At 44.3% G+C, this 27,657-nt stretch overlaps 1 protein-coding gene across 1 annotated transcript in view; it reads right to left on the reverse strand.

The window, feature by feature from the left end:
- Dnah14 (dynein axonemal heavy chain 14) overlaps positions 1–27,657 on the reverse strand; it is a 184,436-nt gene that overhangs the window by 29,613 nt on the left and 127,166 nt on the right. Inside the window, 14 exon segments of the mRNA XM_040738878.1 lie at positions 2,454–2,690; positions 5,881–6,082; positions 6,156–6,568; positions 8,562–8,806; positions 10,721–10,842; positions 11,121–11,351; positions 13,345–13,560; positions 15,591–15,731; positions 17,824–17,919; positions 18,622–18,753; positions 20,097–20,256; positions 23,225–23,319; positions 24,795–24,920; positions 26,206–26,314. Of these exon segments, the coding sequence (XP_040594812.1) occupies positions 2,454–2,690; positions 5,881–6,082; positions 6,156–6,568; positions 8,562–8,806; positions 10,721–10,842; positions 11,121–11,351; positions 13,345–13,560; positions 15,591–15,731; positions 17,824–17,919; positions 18,622–18,753; positions 20,097–20,256; positions 23,225–23,319; positions 24,795–24,920; positions 26,206–26,314 (2,525 nt within the window).

Raw genomic sequence — 27,657 nt, forward strand, 5'->3', positions numbered from 1 at the left:
CCATGCTCCTAAGTTCATTGCTTCCCTGGCATTCCCCAATATCTAACCTTACATACAATTTGGATTATAAAGATTTTTTTTAAAAAATGTGCTAATATTTTGATTGGAAAAAAATCCCACGGTATGTGTAAGTTCAATCATAAGTGATAAATTTGGAGTTATTTGCAAAATAAAAAGATTCTCACTTTACAAGAAGGGTTAACAGAGTTCCTTTAGATAAAAATTATTGACTTTTGCCCTACATTAAAATATAGTAGGGAAATACAGATAGATTAGTGATAAGTGCAAATAAATAAAGTAACAGTGATCCACAAACAAAAAGTGTATGGGTGGGGGTGGGGGCTTCTTCATTAGAGGCGGAAAAGGAAGCAGGCAGAGAAAACAGATACAGCTGGCAGCTTAGCGTCCTACTGTATAGTGCAGCTTAGCGTCCTACTACCTGTATAGTGCAGCTTAGCGTCCTACTAACTGTATAGTGCAGCTTAGCGTCCTGCTACCTGTATAGTGCAGCTTAGCGTCCTACTAACTGTAAGTGCAGCTTAGCGTCCTACTAACTGTACAGTGCAGCTTAGCGTCCTACTACCTGTATAGTGCAGCTTCTATCCACAAATAATGGCCAGATTTAGAAAAACACACAAAATGAATTATCTAACTCAATTCTTATATTCAATCTTATATTCAATCAATTCTTATAAACAACCAGAAAGGAGATAAGCAGTTAGTTTTAAAAATGAAGGAAGTATATGTATGGATAGGCAAATCGAGTCACCAATAGTACTTTAAAAGATACTTACTAATATGGCAATTAAAATGGAAGTATTTTGAACTTTTCAGCTTGGTACAACTCAAAAGAGATCAAGCCTTCCATTAGAAAATGGGCAGTGGGGCTGAAGAGATGGCTCAGTGGTTAAGAGCACACACTACTCTTCCAGAGGACCCAGGTTTGAATCCCAGCACCCACACCCGGTGACTCACAAGCACCTATTAGTTTGAGCTCCAGGGGCATACGATACTTCTGGCCTCTATGGGCACTTTCAGTTACGTGTACACACATGTCTTAACACAGTATACTTAAAGATAATAAAATTTTTAAAAGGCTAGGCATGCACACTGCTGGTGAAAATACATAATTTAGATTATTTAAGAAATCAACCTGGCAGGGATTTCTCACATGAAAAGTGTTTCCTCTGTTCAGTAGTTCTGCTTCTGAATTCCCTTTCTGGCAGAGAAGAGGTATGTGTGAGAATATTGATGTTATCAGACTACATTATTGTGCATAATAACAAAACTCTGCAACCAAAAATGGAGAAATATGTGGCAGGAAACAAACTAGGCCGTGTCCCAAGTAGGGGTTTCATAGTCAAGAGAGCAGGGAAAAAAGAAAAGGGAGCAGGGTTCAAAGCAGAAAGAGAAAAGGAGAAAATAGACAAAATGGCAGTCCTTAAAAAGATCTGTGTGTGCTGGGCGGTGGTGGCCACATCTTTAATCCCAGCACTCGGGAGGTAGAGGCAGGCAGATCTCTGAGTTCAAAGCCAGCCTGATCTACAGAGTGAGTTCAGGAGCCAGGACTATACAGCGAAACCCTGTCTCGAAACAAACAAACAGACCCATTTACTGTGTAGTTCTTCCCTGGGCTTGTTATGTTTTCCATGGGTATCTTTTCCTTTCTTTTTGTGGTCCCGAGGATTGAACCCAGGGGCCTTGCCATGCTGGGCAAATGCTCTCCCACTGGGCTGTATACTCAGCTCCTGTGTAACTTTCAGAACATGTCTGCTACATAAAATGAGGAGTCTGTGAAGGGTCCCTCAGACGCAAGGTTCAGAACCAGTGTGCTGTAATGACAGGCTGACATATTTAATGTTTCCAAAGTCCAGTACTCACACAAGTTTCTCACCTATAACAATGAAATTCCTAAAAACCGCTTCCCTATTGTGAGGATTGATTGCATTGACTCAAGCGCGCCACACAGAACAGAACATAGCGATGCTTCTCTCCGCATTCCCAACGGTTGTGATCTACCTTCCCTTCTTTTCTCTCTTTTTCTTTTTTGGTTTCTTGAGATGGGGCTTCTCTGTGTAACAGCAACAGTTCTGGCTGTCCTAGAGCTTGCTTTGTAGGCCAGGCTGGTCTTGAACTCACTGAGACCCACCTGCCTCTGTCTCCCAAGTGCTGGAATTATGGAATTAAAGCATGTGCACCACCGCCACCCAGCTCTTTTTTTTTTTTTCTTTCAAGACAAGGTTTCTCTGTGTAGCCCTGGCTGTCCTATAGACCAGACTAGCCTTGAATTCAAGAGATCTGCCTGCCGTTGCCTTCAAGTGCTAGGCGTGCCTCTCATGATCTACCTTTATACACCAACAATACACACAGACACACACACACACACACACACACACACACACACACACACACACACACACACAAAGGTTAGGCTTAGGCGCTAAGGTCCCTACCCTCTTCTGGTGATCTGGGACTTTCCCGAGGTATCACCCCTTCTGAGGAGAAGGGTCTGCTCATTAGAGAGTAGACAGCCATAGTGTCCCTAAAGGCGTCCCATTGCCACTTGTTGGACAGGAGCGATTTGCAGAGCAGGGAGAATGGCTCCATCTGGCTGCTGATGTACTGGCATTGCTTCCATCTCAGGTCCGTAACCCACTGAAGATGCTCCTTCCTGCGTATCTCAAATATACCTACGGGAGAGGGGAAAGCAGTCACACGAGAGAGAAACCCTTCACCTTCCAGTGACCCATTCCAGAGTAGATAATTAACACGTATTTGTTGTTGAGCAAGGAGTCGCTTCATGTAAGAATCAACTAGAGGGGTTGGGGACACAGCTCTATAGGATGCTTGTCTAGCATGCATGAGTCCATGAGTTCTGTTCCCAGCATCACAATGAATAGGCAGGCACATTAACTAGATAAGTTTGTGATATGTTGTTTCTTCCATAACAAAACTGATTATCTAAAACATTTTCAGCACAGAACTCAGGATTATGTGCGTTGCGCCGCGTAAAGCAGATCTCCAGAGCTGTTCTACAGCCCAACACAACTCCCCTTCCTTTGCCTTCCCCCAAGCTCCTGGCGGTCAGCTGTCCATTTTGTTTCTATGAACTGTCTCCCTCAGATACCTCATAGGACTGGTGTTTGTTTTTTTTGTGACTGTTTTATGTCATTCAAGGCTCGACCATGCAGTAATATGAAATGGGATTTCCTTTATTTTAAATTCCATTCCAATTGCATTTATGGCAAATTTTGTTTACCCCTCATGGACTGGTAGACACGTGGCTGCATACAACTATCAGCTGTGACCATGGCTGGGCAAATGTCTTCCACATTTGCCACAATCTTTCGGGCGTATACTTGGAGTGGGATTGCCGGATCATTTAACTGTTCTATCTTTAATGCTTTGAAGAAATGTCATCCTATTTCTCATATTTACAATTCCACCAGGAGTACATAAATATTACAGACGTCCCTGCCACGCCCAGGGTTCCTCACAGGCACATGTGTAAAAGGGTGGCCCTTAGCCAGTAGTTCTGCTCTGGGAGGGTTGGAACCTAGAAGGAAGGGACTACTGGTGTGGGTGGGCCTTAAAGGTGATCATCCACTTCTGGTTTCAGCCCAGGCTTTCTGCTTCCTGATCCACCAGTGTGTGAATGAGCTGTGTTGAAAACCCCTGCCCTTATCCTTAGACCAACATCCCCTGCAAGTGTGAACCTAACAGTTCCTCCCTTCCTGAAATCACTTCCTTTAGGCATTCCTGTAGTACTAGTGACATAAACTTCTTCTGTATAACCTGTAAGGACTTTAATAAAAAGGTTGCATGTGTGCGCGTGAGTGTTCATGAGGATGTGCCTGCATGTGCGTATACATGGCTGGTGATTTTGCTGTCTCTGGTTTTGAAACAGCACCTCTCAAGGGAACTGGAAGCCCCCTGGGTGCCCGTGAGCTTCCAGTGGCTCCAAGCACACATCGCTGTGCCTGGCTTTTCAATGTGGGTGCCGGGGGTCTGAACTTAGTCCTTCATGTTTGCACAGAGGGCACCTTACCAACTGAGTCATCATCCACCTGGCCCTCTGCTAGGACTTTTTATAGTTCTAGGGCTTACATGTAACCCACTTAGAGTTAATATTTGTATTTGGTACAAATAAAGGTCCAACTTCATTCTTTTATATGTGCTTATCCAGTTTTCCTAACATAGGTTGTTGATTATTTGAACACAAATGTGTGCGTTAGCTTGTGGGATCTTTATTCTGTGCCACTGACTTTTTGAAAAAGATTTATTTTCATTTTAAAATGGTGTGTATATGTGAACATCTGGGAGGGAGAATGTGCATGTGAGTGCAATTGTCTACAGAGGCCAGAAGAGGGCATCAGGTCTCCTGGAGCTGGAGTTGCAGATGGTGTGAGCTGCCCACTGTGGATGCTGGGAACTGAACTTGGGCCCTCTACAGGAGCAAAATGTGCTCTCAACCAATGAGCTCTTTCCAGCCCTTCATTTTGTCTGTTTTTATGCGACTATAACCTACTTATTCAACAGTAATGCAGGTTTTATGCCGTGTTCTGAACTGAGAAAGTATGAGATATCCACTTTGGTGATCTTTTGAACAGTAGCTCTTGAGGTAGAAATTTATCTTGGTGACCTGAGATCTTTCTTTTTTAAACATTTATTTTTTAAATGGTTGGCATGCGTGTCTGCCTGTATGAGGATATGTGCATGTGCGTGCAGGTGCTGGCAGGCAGGCATTGGATCTTCATGGAGCTGCAGCTATAGGCAGTTGTGAGCTGCCTGAGGTAGGTGCTAGGAACTGAACTTGAGCCCCCCAAGAGCAGTGTATGCTCTTAACTACTGAGCCATGTCTCCAATCCTGAGAGCTTTCTGTTTTCACATGTTTTATTTCCTTCTTAGCATTGATTTTGCTACATCACAGATCTTAAAAGATTCAGTTGTTAAGTGACTGTGTGTTTTACGCATTGTTCTGCTGCTGTGAAGAGACACTGTGACCAAGCTAACTCATAAAATAAAGCATTTAATTAGGGGCTTGCCCACAGTTTTCAGGGTCAGTTCATGGTCCTCATGGCAGGAAGTAGACAGGTATGGAGCTGGAGCAGTAGCTAAGAGCTTTATATCCTGATCAGCAGGCAGAGAGAGAGAGAGAGACAGAGAGACAGAGAGAGACAGAGAGAGAGACAGAGAGACAGAGAGACAGACAGAGACAGAGAGAGACAGAGAGAGAGACAGAGAGAGTGAGAGAGAGACACAGAGAGAGACACAGAGAGACAGAGACACAGAGAGACAGACAGAGACAGAGAGAGAAAGAATGAGAATGCTAGGCTAGGCATGGGCTTTTGAAACCTCAAAGCCCACCGTGAGTGACACAGCTCTTCCAACAAGGCCACACCTCCAAATCCTTCCCAAACAATCCCACTAAGGACTGAGCACTCAGACATACGAGCCTTTGGGTGCCGTCCTCATTCAGACCACCACAGACAGGCATGCTTTTGTCTCAAGTTTTCAATAGTAAGTGAAGAACGTTATGTAAGAAGGGCATTGTAGTCAATGTGGGTGTCCCTAGTCACTATCGTATATAATCTGCTTTATATTAGGACCACCATGATCTTACTAGTTGTGATTTATTTACTCATTCACTCACTCAAAAGTGACTTAGGAGGATCATGACTTCTAGGCTTGCGTGGCTATATAGTGAAATGCTTTTCCAAACAAACAAAGAACGTGCTGACTGTATGTGCACACATTTGTGAGTTTGACATAGAATTTGACATCACAGAAATAAATCTCAAAATCTTTTAGTGTTTTACAAGGAAACATATGTCAGTGTTTTGTTTTGTTTTCTTTTTAAAAAACATAATTTTTACTTACTATTCAATCTAGGCTTGGATAGTATGTTTCTAATATTTATCAAAATGCCAGAGTATAAAAAGATGTTCCATTCTTCCTCTGGAAGGAATCCTATGTCATCATCGGCCACCAGAGTGTCACTGGCATTATCTCTCATGATTGTGGTGCAGAGCCGGAAGGAGAAGCAGAGTTTATGCTCATTGAATAGAGCCGAAGAGACCGCCTACAGAAACCACAACCGTTACATGAGCCCTCGAGGCAGTGCTGGGAAAACTCATGGTAAAAGGACGGCTTACCCTAAACACGTTTCTTGTCAACACATCTATTGCGTTTTTAGTATCCGTGGTTAAGGAATTTCTTCCACTTTCTGGATTCTGTTGATTTGAGACACTTGAAGAAGTCTCGTCAGCTCTTTCCTGGGACGTTTCGTCCATTTTCCAATCAGGCTTGGCTTTGGAAACTGTCGAGGAAACAAAAGCTTGCCGGAACCACTCCAGGGAGAACTGGTACATGTACTCTACCTGCGTGAGACTGGCCATCACGAAGTAGAGCAGGGCGCCCCGCGTGGCTATGGGGAGATAGGTCTTGCGAGTTGCTTGAATTTCACGTTCTGCTTTTTTTGTTTCTTTGATACGTTTGGAAATTTCATTTGAAGTCATTTTGGATTTTCTTAGGATTTCTACAATTTCTTCATCATCTAATACACTTCCTAAAAATGAACAAAAAAGCAAATGGTTTAAACCAAATGGCAAGTAGCTGTTACCTGCTGCAGGCACTGTAAGAGTTTTCACTGTGGGATTTTTATGTTTTATGTCCAGATGGGTTCTTCTTTTTCTTTTAACAGTAAAGCAGAGTTGGAGGTTTTGTTAAAGGAATTTCAATTTTGACTAAAACATAAGGTTTAGGATAAAGAGGAGCCAGAAAAAGAGAGACCCAAGTGTGGGCATGGGCTTCAGGAGAGGGCTGCTCAGATAGTTTTAGAATGATTAATCATATTTCCTTTCTTTTTTTTCTGAGACAAGGTTTCTCTGTAGCTTTGGAGACTGCCCCAGAACTCTCTTTGTAGACCAGGCTGACCTCAAACTCCCAGAGATCTGCCTGCCTCTGCCTCCTGTGTGCTGGGCTTAAAGGTGTGTGCTGCCTGCCTGATGATTGATCGTATTTCTAAGAAGTAGGATTGACAGACAGTATTCAGGGCCCCACTTCCCACTCCCTTTTCTTAATTCTGTTTGTGAATTCCATTTTTATTACAGGAGCATAAGTAACAATTTGATCATACAGAATACATTTGAACACACACATACACACACAGAGAGAGAGAGAGAGAGAGAGAGAGAGAGAGAGAGAGAGTAAGAGAGAGATAGATAGATAGATAGATACAGGCACAGACACACGCACATAGGCAGATAGAGAGACACACGCAGTGTCTGAGGATGTGGCTCAGTGGTTGGAGTATTTAGCTGTATGCACAAGACCCTGGGTTTGACCCCTAGTCCCACCCTCCAATAGCAAATATACTATTATTTCATACAGTATACTCTGCTGCTTTGTTTTGACCAGTGAGGTTCATTTTCCAATGTTATCAGACTGTAAGTCTTCTTTGAGCAAGCACTGTGTTAGACACAAATTCTTCCCACTTCACATAGTTTAAGGGGGTGCTAAAATCTTCCTTATAAACCAACTTACCCTCCCACCCTCCCTCCCTCCCTTCCTTCTTTCCTTTTTTCCTTTCTTCTTTCTCCCCTCCCTCCATCCCTCCTTCATTTCTTTCTTTCTTCCCCACCCCCTTTCTTGAGAGCAAGTTTTGCTATGTAGATTAGATTAGGCTGGTTTCAAATTCAGTGACACAAATGCCTCTGTCTTCCAAATGCTGGGATGGAAAAGCATGTGCCACCACACCTGGTCTTTCTAGTTACGTTTTAAAAGAATGATTATGGGCGCTAGAGAGACCACTCATCTGTTAAGAGCACTCATTGCTCTGGTGGAGTACCCAAGTCCTGTTCCCAGCACCCACTCCCAGCATCAGCATTGCATGGTGCAAATCTCCTTAACAGTTCAGCTCCAGGGGATTGCATATTGTGTCTCCTAATGAGACACAAATAAAAACGTGAAGACAGTTTAGGGGCAGATGAACTGTGCTTTGTCCCAGTTGACTTAGGTGTAGTTATATCAGTGTGAGCCAGGAAGAAGTTGATATAAACTTCTTATTGCTACAAAAATACTCTAGATATTCTTCTAGCAAGAGGAGAACAATTTTGACTTCTTTGCTAATAAACACATTTTAATGTGATATTTAATGGAATCACATGGTTATTTCTCTATAAAAGGTCCTTTAGGATCAACACTTGGTGACCCTAATCTTTTGGTGTTTGTGACCAGTTCTGCATGAAGTAGATGGGAGGTGCCTGGAGAATATCACTGGGAGGAGTCAATAAGCCCCACCCCTCTGAGATTTGCTTAAGATTTTAGGTGCAGTGTTTGGTGGTCAAATGTGTATAGAAAGAGCTAAGCAACATGGATGACAGGGAGCATCAAAATTCACAATGTGAAACTTAGAAATGGGTGGGACTCCCCATCTCAACTGCTAATATGGCAGGAATGGAGACTTGGCATTTTGGGTACCAGTTCAGAAATAAACCCATGATTTTTTTCCTTCTGACTTCCACTTAAGTCTCATGATCATACCTAGTGTCCCTACTCACCTTCTGTTTTCTGGAGTAAGGTCAATGTTTTGTCCTCCAGTTCCTCCAGAGTTACAGCATCAAGAGAAATACTCTCTAGTAACTGGGCGTGTTGGTTTTCTAAATGAGGAACTTCATGACTTACTACTGTAGATAAGAGTTGATCTTGCAAGCCTTGGAATGTTACCGTGAAGTTGATAATAGTAACAAATGTATAAACTGATGGCAGAAAATGGGGGTTGTCTAGTTCTGTGGATAAGTACAGCCTAAAAATGAGAAAGAGACCAATTGTTCAAAGAACTTACAGAAGAATAAGATGAAACCAAATGTCTAAATAATATAAAGTGTACTTTTCTGGAAGTGAAGAAAGTCATTGTTAGTGTTACTCAGGGTTGTGCTCAATGCATGTTCTTGGTTTATACTATGTGAGCAAGTCTGTGCTTAATACTTTAAAAATAGCCATGAACTATATCCCCACTGGATAAGGCCAGGGTAAGCACAAATGGTCATAGAATTTTGATGTCACTAGACTATGGTAAAGAATGGTTTCTGTGGCTGAGGGGATTTGAAGTTACTGGACTTTCTGACTGAAGGGCAGCCTGGGCAAAGGGAGGGGGTCAGGAGGGCAGGAGGAATGGTGGTGGGTTAGAGCAGGTAGTGAGAAGGAATGAGAGTCTGGGGCTTGCTTTGTTTATAGCAACTAAGAAGAGCAGGGACAAGCCCACTCCACTTTTAAAAAATGAGGCTGAGGCATGGCCAGAGAGAGTGGAGATCTGTCCCCATGCCTGTCTTTTAAAGCAACACCCTGTTCCCACCCTCTGGAAGACATCCATTCTGAGAATCAGTTGGCTACAGTTACTATGACTCCCCAGCCTCTGCCCGCAAAGAGACCCAAAAAGCTTTCCTGGGAACTGTGTTTCTGTGGCCATCAAATGTTACCACAAACTAGCTCTTTGTGAAGCTGCCTGGGGGAGGAGGTGCTCCTATGGCAGCTCCTCTCAGATGCTGTGCAGCTGAGAGGAGAACAGAAGAGAAGAAGCCTGCCAGGCAGTTTTGGGGCAGGGACCTCAAGATGAGCAGTTCTGATCCTCGTCCTTGACCAGAAGCCAGGATCGGCTTTGGTTCTAATGGCACTTCTATGCTGGCTGGAGAAACATCAAATGTGTTTAGGGTCAATGGCTACTGTTCTGGGTCCTTGCTATCTCTCTCGAAGCTACTGAGGCACATAAACTCCCCCTGATGGGATGAGTGGGCAACATGGATGAGCCCCTACATAAGGATCCTTGATGATGACACAGCTTTGTGACACGCTCTTGCTGTATGGGAACTCTGTTTCTGTCAGTCCTGTCTCTTGTGTCTCACCAGGAACCCAGAATAAATTCCTCTGCAAAAATCACCCTTGCTGTTTCCCACAGAATGCAGGGTTTGAGTTCAAGAGACAAAGGACCTTGAGTCCACTGGCCTTTGGTGGTTTCTGTCTAGCAGCCCAGTCCTCCATATTGCTCATCTGAGGCCAGCAAGTCTCTGTTGTTGTTAAGGATTCCCATTTTCCCTCCCAGTGCTTCTACCTCCATGGATAAAAATCTTTTTGTTCTGAATATTAAATATGAATCTGTGTGTATGTGTGTGTGTGTGTGTGTGTCTAAGCTAAAGACTGACTTCAAGTGTTTCCCTCCAGTGCTCTCCTCCTTACTTTCTGAGACAGGACCCTCAGTTGGTGTGGATGACTGGCCACTGAACTCTGCCTTCCCCAAGTAAGACTACATGTGTGTGTTACCCTTTGCACATGTGTGTTGTGGGCCTGGGTGTTCATGTTTCCACTGGCTGAGACACCGCTTCAGGCCTGGATTTTTGTTTTTTAACGTAGTCAGAGCTTATCATGTCTATGCTGGTCAGGGGATCAAATCGAATTCCTCTGGACTCAGTGGGCCAGGCTCCCTGCCTGTTGACTTCCTGCTGAGCTTTGGCCACAGCCCCGTCAGGTACAGCCTGACAACACTGATAAAACTCACTCTCCGAAAAATGAGTGACAGTCACAACCCACAAAACCAAGAGGAGTGTTCGTGACGCAACTGCTGTTTTCCCTCAGGGTCACAGCCAGGACGGACGCACAAGGCCTTCCATGTCCCTCATCTTAGCAACTAGAACACGCCACTGAGTTTGACTATGGGGGTCATTACCTGAACCTTGTATTGTATTCAATCTCAGCATCATCAATTCTGATGTAATACTGCCCTCTTTTCTGGAAAATGTCCTTTTTTAGAATTGCCTTCAAGCTGGGAGGGAATGCTTCAGGGGCATTCTGAAAATGTCCAATAGACACAGATGAAAAAATTGTCTTAAATCAATCAGCTGAAAAGACACATGGTTGATATCATTCTCGAAAGACAGGTGTAAGAGAACTAAACTATGTACATATGTGCACCTATATGACACATATGTAATACATGCATGCATATGTAATTGGGTATACATTTGTTTGACAAAGATCCTGGACACTTAAAGCTTCTCCCACTATGTCCATTGCATATAACAAGGCATACGATAGAAAGAAGGAATCCGGCCACACTGTCCACATACCTGCAAGAGGACACACTTTCCTGTTCTCATGGCGTTTTTAAGTGTTTGGAGGCAGCTGCTATCCTCCATGGACATCTCTTGCAGCTGGGGCCCTTCCATCTGACGGATCCAGTGGAGTGCTTGCTTGTGTGGGTCGATCACCAGCGGCCACTGCTGGGTGTTTTTCATCAAGATGGCGTTTTCTGTTGCGTGCTGACCAAGAGGCAGCCCTTGGTTATGCCACCGGCGGATCTGGAATGGAAATGCTAGTGTCTTTTACCAGTTCAGGAACTTCTGCATAGCCATAGCTCTTGTAAAGGGTCCTGAAGGATCCTCAACAACAGCCACTTTTAGACAAATGGTCCTCTGGAGGACCCAGGGAACAGATGAGTTAAGGCAAGTTGGAATTTAGATTAAGACACCGTGGAAACAGAAAGCCATGGAACAGGGCTCTCAGGTTCTAGACATGAAGGAAACACACAATCATGCCGAGGTTTGCAAACTAACAGCAGTGACTATCTCCCACCCACCAATCAAGCACATGTATTCATTGGCTCGTTAAATTTCTACAAATATTCTAATCTCTCAGATGGAGAAAACGGTCTCTTCAAACACAAGCCTGAAACAGAGAGAGCAAACCGGACACAGGCAAAGCCTTTTACCCTCAAAGCATGCCTCCAGGGATGGACTTCCAGCACGGCTGCACTCCCTACACTTCTCCAAAAAGTGCCACCAGGGACCCAGTATTTAAGTATATGAGCCTATGGAGGTCAGATCATCCCAAGCACTTCACTAGTTTATCTGTTTTCTCTATAGCTTATTTTTATTTTTAAAATGTTTGCTTAACTGGGCTTAGCTCAGGGAATCCTGTTGAAGAGAGGAGGAAGGATTCTAGGAGCCATGAGGGTCAAGGTTATCACAAGGGAACCCACAAAAACTGACCTGGCACATGGGGGCTCACAGGGACTGGAGTGACAACCGGGGATCCTGTGTGGGACTGACCTGGGCCCTCTGTATATGTGTGACAGTTGTGTAGCTTGGTCTACTTGTGTGTCTCCTAACAGTGGGAGCAGGCCTGTCCCAAACGCTTTGGCTGGCTTTTGGGAACATATCCTTCATACTGGGTTGCCCTGCTCAGCCTTATCACAAGGGGAGGAGCTTAGTCCTTAGCTTGATGTGCCATGCTTTGTTGGTACCCAAGGGAGGTCTGCCCCTTTCTGAACAGAAACAGAGGAAAGGGTGGGGAGGGGCTGTGGGGAAGGGAATGGGAGGAGAGGAGGGAGGGGAAACTGATGTTGGGATGCAAACCTACTTAAAATATGTCTGCTTAATATCTGAGGTTATCCTATCAATAAGCAAGTTTAGAATTGTTGCTATAGTTCTGGAGAATCAAACCCATTCTTAGTGTGAAGTCATGCTCTGACATGCTCTGGGCCACAGAGACTGGTTCATCTTTATATGTAACACTGGCATGCTCTGGGCCACAGAGACTGGTTCATCTTTATTTGTAGTCTTTGTACATTTTCTCCCTTTAAAAAATCCCCAATCTTAATGTTTTAGGTGTGTTTTTTCTAGATAACACATGGGTTCTGTTCTGTGCTTTGGTGTAAACTATTATGTGCGCTTACCATCTTAGACTCTTAACTGGACATTCAGTTCATATGCATCTAATGCAATCAGTCATGTGTTTAGAAGGTCAGTAATTATGAAACGGAGAAGCTGGCATTTCCTCCTGAGACCTTATAGGTTGTAAGGTCCATTGAAGTAGAGTTATCACTGAAGAAACTAATCTAGAATGATGAGGATTAAATAGTAGTAGGAATTTTTCCTTTTTAATCTTTTAAACATCCACAAAGGACTTAGATGCATGGGCAATAGATGCCTATTGGTAAATATAGGCCTGTGCTTTTGGCTATGACTAAGAATGCACCCACAGTTCAATGAGTGCACTAATTCTATTATTGAAAGGAGTCTTAGAGAAACTGGCTAGATTCATTATGACAGGGCAGTAGGATTACAACAGGAAAAAGGAGTATTTTGTGATTTGATTAGAGAATGAGAAACAGGATAGATACAGCAAATGAAGGCACTAGATCTGCAAGTTTAAAAAGAAAGAAAAGGCTGAAAAACTTCAATAATTTCAATGTCACAATCACTTAGGGAAAATATCCATGCCTAAAACACATCCCCCCAAACCAACCACCAACTAAAGCCACTGAATTGCATGGGGGAATTATGTTGCTACCTCATTTTTTTCTGCCATCACTTCTATCAGGGAAAATTTGGATGACAAGGGAATTCTGTATTGATGGCAGAGGCCCTCCCACTTCTGTATCTCCGGCTGGCGGAACTCTGGCGTTAAGACTCCGCTGTAGGCCACACATGCGGATGAAAGCAGTAAGTCACCGCAGATGCCTTTCAACTTGTTGTCTATTATGTCAATCGTTTCTTGCCATCGATCCTAAACATTAAAACAAAAATCAGTTTATTGGGTAGATAATTATTTATGCAATATTTAAGTGTGCGGCATACATGCATGCACATGTTCATACTGGGGTATCTTTCTCTAGTGTTCTCCACCTTATTTGACTTTTTTGGTGTGTGTGTTTGCTCAAGAGTGAGCATATGTCACGTGTGCATGTACAGGTCTGCAGTGGAGGGCAGAGGAGGACCTCAGGTGTCCTGCTCTGTCACTCTCTATCATATTCCCTCGAGACAGGGTCTCTCACTGAACCTGGCTAGATTGGCAGCCAGAAACCCTCAGCAATCCCCGTCTCTGTCCCTCAGAGTGCTGGGGTTACAGGCATGCAGGACAGCCATGTCCCTTTTACGTGGTTGTTGGGGACCTGAACTTGGGTTCTCGCGCTTGCACAGCAGTGTCCTCACCCACTAAGCAATCTCCCTAGCCTACTGCTGTTATGTATTTATGTATTGGAGAGGTCTCTCCCTGAACCTGGAGCTCACCAACTGGGGCTGTGCCAGCTGGCCAGATGTTCTTTTACGTGGGTGCTGAAGACCTAAACTCAGTTCCTCACACTTGGAGGCAAGTCACCTCCCTAGCTTGGTATCATGAGACACTTTAAAAACAAATGGTCTCTATGCTGGATCTATCATTGCTATTACCACGACCATGCTATTCTCAAGGAGTAGAAGGTGAATCACATTTAAAAGTGGGCGTCAGGGCACATGTCTGCAAAGTCGGCACTCAAGAGCCTGACTCAGGAGCAGTGCCATCAACTCCAGGCCAGCAAGGGTGACAGAGACCTAAGATGGATTTCACTAGTTTTTTTGTTTTATCACATACCGCCTAAAATTACCTGTCAATACTATTTCTTATTGAGATCTGGAGAAAATCTCATTCAGATAGCATAAAGAACTCTGTTGGCTTTGAAAGTAGTAAACAGACTACAAAAATCTTACCTTGCTCCTGCCACAGAACTGTTTTCTGAGAGGGAAACTAGTCCTGTTTTGGCTGAATCATGAGAATTGGTCTCTTAGACAAGCAAACAGAATCCCATCACATTGTTACTGATGCTCAACCCCATCCCCCACTGCCTGCTGGATAGTCACTTTCAACAGATGCTTTACTGTGAAATTCTTTCTGACACTTCATCATATCAGTAAAAAAAAAAAAAAAAAAAAAAAAAAAAAAAGGCCACTGAGCCAGGCATGGTGATGCACATCTTTAGTCTCAGTAGGGAGACAGGGGCAGCTGCATCTCTGAGTTCAAGGCCAGGCTCTTCTCCCATAGTGAGCTCCAGGCCAGCCAGAGCTACATAGTGAGCTCTATCTCAAAACAAACAAACAAACAAACAAACAAACAAATAAAATTAAAAAAATGTCACCGACTTCATGTTCAGAGGACGAAGTTGGAGTGCAGAGAGCATCATGTGCCATACCCTCCCCCACTCAGCAGTCACTGGTCTCTTAGGAACATCAGCCACATTTTGAGGACAGCAGTCTCTTCTGGGTGGTGTGACTTTATACTACAACCATATCACTGTCCTTAAAGAACCTTCCATGATATATTCATTTGAATAATTACAACAAATTAAAGTTATCTTGAGGATTTTGTAATGTCCTTTGGGATAGGTGAGGTGTAACTAAACCAAGATTCTAGCCAGCTTATTAGGAGTGAATTACAAGTATTTAAAATCAGACAGAAGGATCAGAAGACCAACAGGACAAAGTTAAGTTTTCACTTTCCATTCTACTGACAGCTATTCTCTTTGGTGTCCATGCACTCAACCTGCTTTGTTCCAGGCTGGTGAAGAAAAACTCATGGCATGGGTGTTGAAAGCACCCTCTGCCATCAGACAGAAATGTGCCTCTACCAAGATGACAGGGCTCATTGCTGGAGTAAGACTATCCAGATCTTTATTGGTGGTCGGGCACCGAGGCAGGCTATGAGGTGTGTGATTAACCAGAGTGAAGAGCAAGCTGACCCCATGGGAACTGGCAAAGGAGCTAAAAAGCCAAGGGAAGTCGTGCCTTCTCGTCTTCCAGGACGGTTAGCAGGATGGACGCGCACTGCAGACGCTTGGTGGCCAGCTTTTTCCGATTGGCCAGTTGATGTTTTTCAGTAACGATGTCTCTGTAGGAGGTGTGTAGAAACTGTAAATGCTCTTCAATCTGAAAGACAATTCATTCGTCACTGAGAAAATGTCTCACTCCCACGTGGTTTACAGTTTGTCTGTCATCTCTCCTTCCTTAGTGTGTAACCACTTCCCTTCCACGTCCTAGGAAGGCTTCCTACATGGATCACATTACCAATGAGATGCACACATGGAAGCTAGTGGTTCTCTCAGCCCTGAGGTACCGTGAAATGCTGTCTGCTTTCTGCAGAAGCCCTTCTTGCAATCCTAAGCACTGGAAGAGGCATCATTTTCTAACTTACTTGTTCACAAAGATAACTCTATGCCATATCCAAATTCATTCTCTAAAGAAATGGCTGAGGGCTGGGGATGTCGCTCAGCTGGTGGCACGCTTGTTGTGCTTTGAGAACATCTAGGATTTATCTTCAGTGCTGTGTGCAACCAGTTGCATTGGCGCACATGCCTACACTTAGGAGCCAGAGGACAGAGCGTTATAAGTTCAGGCTCATCCTCAGCTACAAATACAAAAATGTATTTTGCCTATGTGTGTGTGTGTGTGTGTGTGTGTGTGTGTGCACCTACACATGCATGCATATCCATGCAGGTGTCCCTGGAGGCCAGAAGAGTGCATCGATCCCCTGAAGCTGAGTAACAGGGGTGCTGGGAACAAAACTCAGGTTTGTTGTAAGAGCAACGATGAACCCTCTCTTCAGTCTCTCATTAATACTTTTAGATATTGCTTTTGCTTCTTCATTTCTCCTGTCTTCCCTCACTACTCATGATCTAGTTATTTAAGTACAGGGCACACCCATGAAGTTAAACATACAATCATGTGGTGAGCACTGTACTTCCTAAAGCATGTTTTGATGAGGTCATGGGTGACTAGTAAGTTCTAGGCCTTTTTCCCAGCGTTCTCTACAATTTTCAGAAGTATTTTCTACATTAAGGCCCAGATGGACAAAAGATATATATTTGAATGGAACAAAGTATGTACCAGGAGGACATTGCCATAAAGGGCATAAAGTCATTGGCGTTAACTATAGCTCGGGTGGCAGCACAGGATTGTACTTGAGAAACACGTTGAGCAGGTTCACTGAACTATGGTGCGGTGCATTGTAAGTGTTTCAGGGAGAAGCTCCAACACTGACTGGATAGGTGGCTGAGTGGGTGGACATAGTGTATATGCAAATGTGTGTATATATATATACATGCATGAATGAATGGATGGACTGAAAGATGATACAGTGCAAACCTTTCAGCTTTGAGAGTGTACATATATCCTCAATGCAATTCTCTTGCACAGAATGCAACACAGCATTTAACAAGATAGTCTGCCAGGTGAATTATAGTATGCCATCTATTCAGAAGGTAGCAAATGTCAGGTCGATGATTGCCATTCTAACTCCAGTTCCAGACATTAGAGAACTAAGTGTGGCTTCAAGAATTAATAGAGTAATTACTGTAAAGAGGTGAAATGAGGACTATATGAATCCAGGTCGATACTAGTTAAACCTTTTCTTTTTCCTTCCTTCTTTTTTCCTTCCTTTTCGTTTCCTCTCCCTTCTCTTCTTTCCTTTCTCTGTGTAACAGTCCTGGCTGTCCTGGCATCTGCTCTGTAGACTAGGCTGGCCTCAAACTCAGAGATCTGTCTGCCTCTGCCTCCTGAGTGCTGGGGTTAAAGGCGTGTACCCCAATGCCCAGCTGGTACTTTTTATAGACCGAAGTTATAAAGATCTCTTGGAGAAATGTGGTGAAATAGCATTATGTGATTATAATTAACAATATTGTTGATTATTACATGTAGTATGGATAGAGAGAGTTACATATCATATTTATTTTATTTACTTAGTCCTCACAATTACATTCCTAACTATACTAGTATTTTTGGTAAATAGGCTCTACTGAGATAATGGCTTCTGCACACCCCAGCCTTGCAGTGGTAGGGATGGAATCATAGGCCCACATGCTACTGGGCAGTGAGTGCTCTGTCGTTGAGAAAAACCCTCATCCCAGAGGTATTTATTGACTGTTTGTTCCTTGGCAATGTTATGTAGTTCTTAAAGGCACTGAGAATTTAACAAGTAACAAAAACAAAACAAAAACCTAGACCCCTCCCCCCCAAACCTTACCAGTTGCAAGCCTCTTTGTTTTTCACACAGCCTTTGCTTTGCAATTTGAAGGACATTCTGAGCCTCAGCCACTTGTGCCTGCTTGGGGCCCACCACCTTCAAGGGAGGGAAAAACCCAAGGGGTTAAACAGTTAGGCTATGGTTTAAAATGGCTTATGCATGGGACTGACCCTATCCCCTGAAGGTGGTGTCAGTGGGGAGGCCTAGGCAATCTATGGGCCTTGGGTAGTAGATCAGTATCCGTCCCTGGTGTACAAATAGACTTTGGGTGCCCATCCCACAATGAGGGATGCTCTCTCAGCCCGGACTCTTGTGGGAGGGCCTAGGCCCTGCCCTGGATGAAATGACATACTCTGGAGATCCACCATGGAGGACTTCAGCCTCCCTGGGGATCAGAGTGGAGATTGGGTGGGGTCTGGGTGGGGGCCGGGTGGGGGAGGAGGGGAGGGAGAGGGAGCTGGGATTGACATGTGAAACAAGCCTGTTTCTAACTTAAATTTAAAAAAGGCAAAAAAAAAAAAAGGCTTATGCTTGAGAGACATTTACAGTTCAAACTCTCCTGGAATTTGGTATATGCACATAAGAGAGAGTTTGTTATGGACAAAATATGAAATCAAATGAATTGAAATTTAGCATAGCTTTTGTAGAATATTTAAAAGAAACAACTATGGAATTAGCATAACATATGAAAGCACTTGGATTTCAGTCTGCATTCTTTGCACAGAGGTCCACTCAAGCGCTGCTAAACGCCAATATCTTTGGGGGGACTACGACAGAGACTTAGGAGGTGAGGAGTACCTTCTGGACTTCGTGGTAGTTATTCAGAGCTATGACCCACTGGCACATGGAGCAACAAGCCACAGACACCAGCGCAATCTTGTTGGGGTTGAAATCAGTCAAATTTAAAGTCTTCCTGAGCTTCAGGAACACCTAGGGAGAATGCGTTACATGCACTGCACAGTAGAATGAATCACTGATTTCCTAAGACTGCTATCCCACCCTGAATTAAAGACACTACAGCTGTGTCTCGGGTTGAGAGTGGCCCTAGACGGAGGGAACCTTTCCACTAGACACCTGCCACTGTCGAAGTGAGTCTGCTACCATTTAAGAGGAACTTCAGCTGGGCGGTGGTGGCACACACCTTTACTCGAAGCACTCGGGAGGCAGAGATGGCAGCCTGGTCTACAGACTGAGTTCCAGGACAGGCTCCACAGCTACAGAGAAACATTGTCTCGAAAAGCCAAAAACCAAAAAAACCCAAAACCCAAAACCCAAAACAAAACAAAAAACCCCCAAAACAACAACAAAACCCCCCAAAACAAAAGGAGCTTCAACTTGGGAAAATTTAATGTGAGAGGAGGTCTCAGTCCTTTGGTGCACTTTCCTTCAAGGGGATGTCATCCTGCCCCCAAGGGGCCTATTGGCCTAATGGTGCCATCTAATTTATAGTCAAGCACACAGAATTTCCTATCTGCTTTTATGAGCCGTAAACGATATAGAGCCTTAGGCATCTCCTCTGTTGCCCAGAACAGCACCACTTTCCTGAGTAATTGAGGTGCTGGCGGCTCACTCCCAACCTGCCACTGTTAATGCGCTCTGACCATTTTGAATGCTGTTAGGCTTTTGATCACTTTTTTTTTTTAAATAAAAGTGATTCTTTTTAGATGTATTTAGACAAAATCACAGGGGATCATATTTGCTAATTATTCATTAGCGAATGAGTTGTTACATTAATTCACGGACGAGTATCACTCCTGACATTCTGCCCCAAACTTCATCTTCCTTGTGTGGAACAGACGATTGTAACTTGCTGCTTAAGTGTGAGTGGCTGCTCAATGTTGTCCCTGTTTAATATGAGGATTGTAGGACACATTCATGAAGAAACCACGCTCTCCTGTTCTCTTTTTAGTACTGATTTTGTGCGTGCACGCATGTGTGTATATATGTGTATGTGTGAGCACACGCATGTACCAGGACACAGGTGAAGTCGTCTGTGGATGACTTGCTTGAGCCCGTTCTCTCCTGTCATGGGGACTCTGGGGATCATCCATGCTGTCGGGCTTGATGACGAATCCCTTCACCCCTTTGTCACCTTGCTGGCTCCCTTTTCTCTTTTAGTGCTTACCGCTGTCTCCCACCTAAGTGCATTTCATACTTAAATCCATTTTTAATCTTCACCTGTAACTGAGAACCAATTCTAACTTCTGCTTGAATCTGCGGACTGTAAACATGGAACCTATCTACACTGCACTCACCAGCTACCGCTGTTGTACCTTATCAGGGATGCTGTCCTTGTCAAGGTTTATCAGTTTCTTTAGGAAGCCCGTTTCAGAAAGCAGCAGCTTGGCTGTTGCCCAGTTAGGCTTCTTCTGTAGAAGGATACACACGGCATTCATGACTGTCAGGACGAGGAAGGGGGGGCGTGTATACACTCTGGAAGACAGGGTGAGCATGCTGAAAGCAATCCCATATCACAGCCTTTTGGACGGCACATACATTAATCGGTTAAGGCAGCCTACACAATAGTGGGGTTCGTTATGAAATTTTCCTGTGTGTGGCTTGCATTTCACTCTTACTCTCTCCAAATACCCTTTTGTATCCTCTCTTTCCCCTTCCACTGGCTCCCCTCCTTTCTCCAAATATCCCCCTCTGCTTTCATGTTTTATGTATCACACACACACACACGTGCACACACACATGTGCACACACAGGTAAGTTCAGACTCCCCATACAAGAGACATCTTGCTTGCATATATTTTTAACAAATATCCTGATAAGTCAACATAGAGGCATTTTACTATTTGATTACTTAAAAAAATGGTGTCTTCAGTATATCTTTGCTTTAGGAAGATATATATGAATATCTTTGCTTTAGGAAGATTAAACGCATAAAATTTAAAATTTGAAAATCATCTGAGTTAGAGGCTAATTATTTTTGTTATAAAAGTACCACTGTAGACTCATTTTAAGTCAGGAACTTTCCTGCGATTACTTCTGCTATAAAAGTACTACTGTAGACTCATTTTAAGTGAGGATGTGGTTGCAACACAAAGTCAGCCCTGTCCTTGAGAGTTAAGGCTTCTCTTTACCTTCATGGAAGTTACTGATAGAAAGAACAACTTTGGGGCAGAGGGTTATATTGGGATCTGTCTATAGTTAGGGCAAAAGGATCGTTCCTGGAACCTTGCCAATCACTTGGGTCATTCCTGGAACTTTGCCAATCACTTGGATCATTCCTGGAACATAGCAGATCTCTTTTTGTTGTGTCCCAGCCAGTTTCTAGCTACAACGGTAACATCAAAGGGAGAATCTTTGCAAACAATGCAGTATAGGTGAAGAGTGAAGGGTTCCCTGGTCCACACAGAGTGATCGCAGGTCCATACGGCGTGATTGATGGGCTACACAGCATGATCGATGGGCTACACAGTGTGATCGCCAGTCCACATCGTGGCAGGACTCCAACCTTGCACTTCACTGCTCTTGATGATGCTACAAGAAACAGGCTATCTGGGACCGTGGGCGGCCAGAGTGATGGCCTGGCTGCAAGAGCATGTGCTGCACTTGCAGGGGGCCTAGGTTTGGTTCCCAAAATCCACACCCGGTACCTCATAACTGCCTGTAACTTCACAGGATCTGATGCTCTGGTCTGCATGGGAACCTGCAGACTCAGGTACACAAACATCCTGCCCCCTCAACAGATACATACTTAAAATTAATAATAATAAATTACTGGGTATTTGAGCTATTCTGTCAGTAACATTTGAGCAAATAGGACCCTATGGAAGAAAGTCACAAGGTACAGGCTGTACTGGGGGGGGGGCGCTACGCTGGAGAAGGCGTGCCCCTTAGTAACACCCTGGAAACCCCTTCTGACTCCACCCCCTTTTCCAGACTCCTCCGTTATCTCACACCCCCAGCACCCTGGCCTTTTGCAGTCCCTGAAGACCACTGAGCACACTGCCAAGGAGTCTGTGTTTCCTACTCCTCTGCCAGAGTTTGGCCACGTGGCCGTCTGTCCTTCTACCAAACAGCTCTCTGTTCCCTGCCGCATGACCTCTCCCCTCGGGTGGCTGCTGGGACCTCAGTGCCTAGGACAGGCCTGTCACATGATGTGCACTCCACGGGTTTGCGGAATGAATAAGTAAACGACTAGAAATGAAAGCTTGTGGGCGAGGGTATCAAGAACTCAGTCGCCGTCTGCTCTCTGCGCCCTTGGTCTTGAGTGTTAGGTGGATGAACTTGAAAGCTGTGACAAGCTCTGGTCTGCTGTTCTGAAACACTAAGAGTGGATAATGTGTTATAGATGTGACGAGGTTGGGGCCGGGAAGATGGCTCAGTTGGTAAAGTGCTTGCCTCGTGAGCTTGGGTTCAGATTCCCAGTCCCCATATAAGAAGCTGGCCAGCACAGTACGCGCCTGCAATCTCAGCACATGTAAACGCAGACCAAGGTGACGGCAGGCTTGCCCTGGACTCCATGTCCTTTGTTAAAATACCACTGTCTCTAACATTTTTTTACACTTATTTTATGTATATGGGTATTTTGCCTGCATGTATGTTTGTGCATCACGTGAGTGCCTGGTGCCCATGGGAGCCGAAAGATAGTGTCAGATCCCCTGGACCTGGAGTTCTCTACAGTTATGAGCCTCCATGTGGGTGCTGGGAATCCAACCTGGGTCCTCTGGAAGAGCAGCCAGTGCTCTTAACCACTGAGCCCTATCTCTAGCCCCTTAAAACACTACTTCCTAAGGTCAATGGAATACTTGCCACGTTTGGAGGTAGGATATTTAAAGATTTCCATTGTTGACTTGGAACCCTCAAGTTAAAAATATCCCACCCAGGCTGGGCGTGGTGGCACAATCCCACTCAAAGATTAAGATCAGGATCAAAAGGTTCGAGCCTTTGTACTCCATCATATTTCATTTCTTCCAGGGCTTTCTGGGATTTTTCTCTTCAGTCCCTTTCTTCACACACCAGGCACGGTTTGCAAAAGACACACTAGGGGGAAGTGCCCCATTGTGCCCCCTTGAGGTATGTGTCGGCACTGCAGTCTTTTGTAGTCTTGGCAGGTTCCAGTCACCCTGCAACGAGGGCTGGAGCATCAAGTGTTCCAACTGCAGTTCAGACAATGCTTTACTTTACCTGGTCTAGGACGTAAAGTTTTACATATCAGAGATGGCAATTTAGTTTGTAACAAATGGCTCTTGGTGTTAGCTGGGTGGTAATTTTCCACTCTTAAGGGTCCATAAAATGCTGGCATGCCTTAAAACCAGTAACATATGATAAATATCACACATAATGGATACAAATTAGTTAATATAAAATTGGAATGCAGACTTTACCACACATTTTTTTGGTTCTATTCAGAGTTTTCTTTTTTATCTCAAAAGAATCAATTACTCACCTTAATTCAGAAATATCACTTTTATCCAGGGCATTTAGAGACACAATTGCCTTCTCTAAAGCAGGCAGGACACTTTTTAGCTCACTGGTAGTTTTCTGCAATGAAGACACAATCCTCATTATATATGAACAAATATAGTTTCATATTTAAAGTTGTTGGAATGTTGATGAGAAATGTGGTTTGGCATTTTTATAGTCTGAATTAGACATGTGCACACTAATGGGCATGTTTCTGTCTTGGGCAACTTTATTTTTAATTTTAATTTTTAAATTTAAATTTAAATTAGAAACAAGGTTGCTTCACATGTCAATCCCAGGTCCCTCTCCCTTTCCCTCCCCTCCTCCCGCGCCCTCCTACCAACCCCCCCAATATCCCCTCATTTCCCCATGGAGGGTGAGAAACTCCATGGAGGTGTCTATGGTCTGTCATTTCATCCAGGGCAGGGCCTAGACCCTCCCCCAGGAGTCCAGGGTGAGAGTGCATCTCTCATTGTTGGATGGGCACCCAAAGTCCATTTGTATTCCAGGGATAAATACTGATCTACTACCCAAGACCCAATAGATTGCCTAGGCCTCCTCACTGACACCCACATTCAGGGGGGGTCTTGATCAGTCCATGGGCAACATTTTATAAATGAAATGTAATGTGTTATCCAAACCCTGATGAGAAGGTATACACAGGAATCAGAAACACTGGGTGGCTTTGGCCTTGTCTTTCAGAGGATACCCTTTGAGGAGTGGCTCTGTTCCAAGGGGACTGGTGATGATGACCAAGAACAGGACACGGTGGCCCACACCTATAGCCCTAGCACAGGGAAGGCAGAGTCTGTGGGTTTGAGGCCATCCTGGTCTACAGAGCAAGTTCCAGGCTAGCTAGGGCTACATAATGAGACCACCTCACAAAAACAGCTACAACAAAAACAATGATGAGCTAGCCAGTTATGCCAGCTGAGCCAGCACTGAAGAGGCAGAGGCAGGTGGATCTCTGTGAGTTCAAGGCCAGCCTGGTCTTCAGAGCGAGTTCTATGCCGGTTGAGCTTACATAGTGAGACTGTGTCCCAAGGAAACATTTTGAAGTTACACAAAGAACAACTTGAGATCTATGTTGACAGCACTGTGGTTCATAATAAGCCTTGTCCTCGGACTGACTTGTGCTTTGGGAGATTAGCCAGTGCCTACAGCTCGTGGTGTAACTGGCAAACCAATCCATTTATTTCAGTGTATGTGGTTGCTCTGTTGTGATCAGATTAGAGCTGAGCAAACGTAATCTGTTGAACCACGCTGGCTCCTGCTGGAATTGTGACAGAGAGAGACAGAAGGGAACGCACACACACGGGGTTTCCCAAGTGAACCACAGAGCTGCTTGGCTCCCTGCGGATGCTGCGCCTGGGGGCTCACGTGAGCTCCGGTGCGGCTTGCAGAGCTTCCTGGGCCAGGCACCCTTCGCCTTCACTGCTGTGACTCAGTATGCATCTGCCCCGGGGAACACCAAAGCTGTCCAGCTTCCGGTCCCTGCCTTCATAGAGGGGTTCGGGGCCCCACGCCGCTGGGGTCCCCCACCCTCGGCTCACCTGAGCGTAGTCTTCCACAATCCTTACTTCTTCTGCCACAATTTCCTCGTCCTGTTTCACAAGCACCTGGACTTTTTCAACTATTTGTGAGTCTTTCCGCAGCTTTTCCATCAGGGCTTCTTTTTCCTAACGAATCAGACAACTCTCCTTAGGATGAACTGTGACACGGTTTCTTCAGAGCAGGCATTAAGGTATTTTAATAGCTATATAGCTTATAGAAGTTAGCCTGAGATCTATGAAGCAGAGTAATTAGGATGGCTACCACAAAGACGATTCTGTATACATCAAGATGACAAGGGGCTGGAGAGGTGGTTCAGGGGTTAAGAGCACTGGCTTCTCTTCCAGAGGACCCAGGTTCAATCCCCAGCTCCCACAAGGCAGCTCACAACCATCTGTAACTCCAATTCCAGGGGAGCTGATGCCCTCTTCTGACTTCCACAGGCCCTGTATCACATGTATACATGCATAAACATGACTTTATAAAAAGGGTCTCACAAAAGTGTAATTGGAGTCCCAGAAAGGGAATTTATATATATAGCAAGAGTGGGGGCAGGTAGAGAGTTTGCATGGTGTCAGGCCTTAGATTTAATCTCTAGCAACACTCACACCCCCCACATACCCCTAAACAAAAAACATAAACAATGGCTTGTAAAATAATTGACAGCCTGCAAATTATCATAGCAGATTTCTGATAGCGTTAGCTAATTATCTAGGGGCTCTTGTAGGGTAATTTTCTATAGTTAGTTATAGTGCTGTTAAGTTTGTATGTCAGTTTGATAGTCACTGAGTCATCCGGGAAGAACAAATTTTTTTTTGTTTTTTGTTTTTCGAGACAGGGTTTCTCTGTGGCTTTGGAGGCTGTCCTTGTAGACCAGGCTGGCCTTGAACTCACAGAGATCCGCCTGCCTCTGCCTCCCAAGTGCTGGGATTAAAGGCGTGCGCCACCAACGCCCGGCCTGGGAAGAACAAATTTTAATGGAGAAATGCTTCCATAGGACTGACCTGGAGGCAAGTCTATAGGGCATTTTACTGGCTGATGGATGATTGATGTGGGAGGGTCCAGCTCTGTGTGAGCAGTACCACCCATTGGTTGTATAAGGGCTGAGCAAGTCATGAGGAGCAAGCCTGCAAGCAGCACTCCTCCACGGCCCCTGCATCTGCTCCTGCCTTCCTGAGTTCCTGTGCTGACGCCCCTCACTGACTATAACGTGGAAGGAAGCATCGGCTGAATAAACCCTTTCTCCCCCAAGCTGATTTTAGCCACATTAAACTTAATTAAGACACTGGATCACACTTGTTAAGATGCAAATTCTTCAAAGTTGCTAAAGCTTCAACTCCTCTCTGTTAGGTGGCAGACCCTCCGCTCTCAAGCACCGGACCCGGCCACAAAACCCTTTCGGACTAAAAGTACCTTTGTTTTTTGTTCTATCTGAGGACCGATAAACAGAAGTTCTTCCTGCATGTCTGTGACTAATGCAGTTGCTTCCAGAATCTTGGACAGCCCCGTGTAGAAGCGATTCCTGGAGAGAAAGCAAAGCACAGGCTGACCAGGAATGCTTAAGACTGGAAGTGTTCCAGATGCCGGGGTGCTCTGAAGTTTAGACCGCTCTGGCTGAGCAACCTCCATCTGAAGTCTCAACAGCCTCAAGCTTCTCGAGCTCCCTGTGTTAACATTCCAAGTGTTAGATGCCAGATTTGGGGTGCTCACCTGTATAAAGAAGGAAAAATACACAACTGAATAGTAGCAACTAAAATCAAAAGCCTTTGAAGAACTACACACCATGATCAGGCTGGGTTTATATTTAAGGGATTCAAGACCAATTCAGGATTTGAAAGTCAGCTGGCATATATCCCACCCTGTGTTAATAGTCTAAAGCAAGCTATTTCATGACAAAACCAGATTTAAACAATATATATCCACTAACCTAGTCCTACAGAAAATTCTGGAAGGAAAACTCCAACCCAAGGAAGTTAACTACTACCAGAAAAAAATAGGCAATAGATAATCCCACTTTACCAACAGGCAAAAGAAAAAGTGGTGGAAATCCACATACAATTCCACCACCAACAACCATTCCAAAACAAACAAGAATGAGCTATCAATCGTCATTAATTTCCCTCAATATTAATGGTCTTAACTCGCCCACAAAAGACACAGGTTAACAGAATGGATTCAAAGACAGAATCCATCCTGCTGCATACAAGAAACACACCCCAGCTTCAAAGACAGACGTTATTTCAGAGTAAAGGGTTGGGAAAATATTTTCCAATCAAATGGATCCAAGAAACAAGTGGGGGTAGCAATCCTAATATATAACAAATTAGACTTTAAACTAAAATCAATCAAAAGAGATGAAGGAGGTCACTTCATACTCATCACAGGACAGATCAACCAAGATGAAGTCTCAATTCTGAACATCTATGCCCCGAATACAAAGCCATCCATGTTCCTAAAAGAAACATTACTAAAACTCAAAGCACATATAAAATCTCACACACTTGTAGTGGGAGACTTCAACACCCCACTCTCACCACTAGACAGGACCACAAGACAGAAACTTAACAAAGATATGAAGGGCCTAATAGAAGTTACGACCCATTGGGTTTAACAGACATCTATAGAACATTCCATCCAAACACAAAAGAATATACCTTCTTCTCAGCACCACACGGAACCTTCTCAAAAATTTACCACATATTTGGCAATGTAGCAAACCTCAACAGGTACAAAAAATTGGAATAACTCCGTGTATCTTATCAGACCATCATGCCTTAAAGTTAGAATTCAACAATAACACAAACCCCAGAAAACCTGAAAACTCAGGGAAATTGAATAATACACTATTGCACCACTCCTGGATCA

Source organism: Mesocricetus auratus, unplaced genomic scaffold (assembly GCF_017639785.1).
Source record: "Mesocricetus auratus isolate SY011 unplaced genomic scaffold, BCM_Maur_2.0 Super-Scaffold_100676, whole genome shotgun sequence".
In the NCBI taxonomy this organism is placed as follows: domain Eukaryota; kingdom Metazoa; phylum Chordata; class Mammalia; order Rodentia; family Cricetidae; genus Mesocricetus; species Mesocricetus auratus.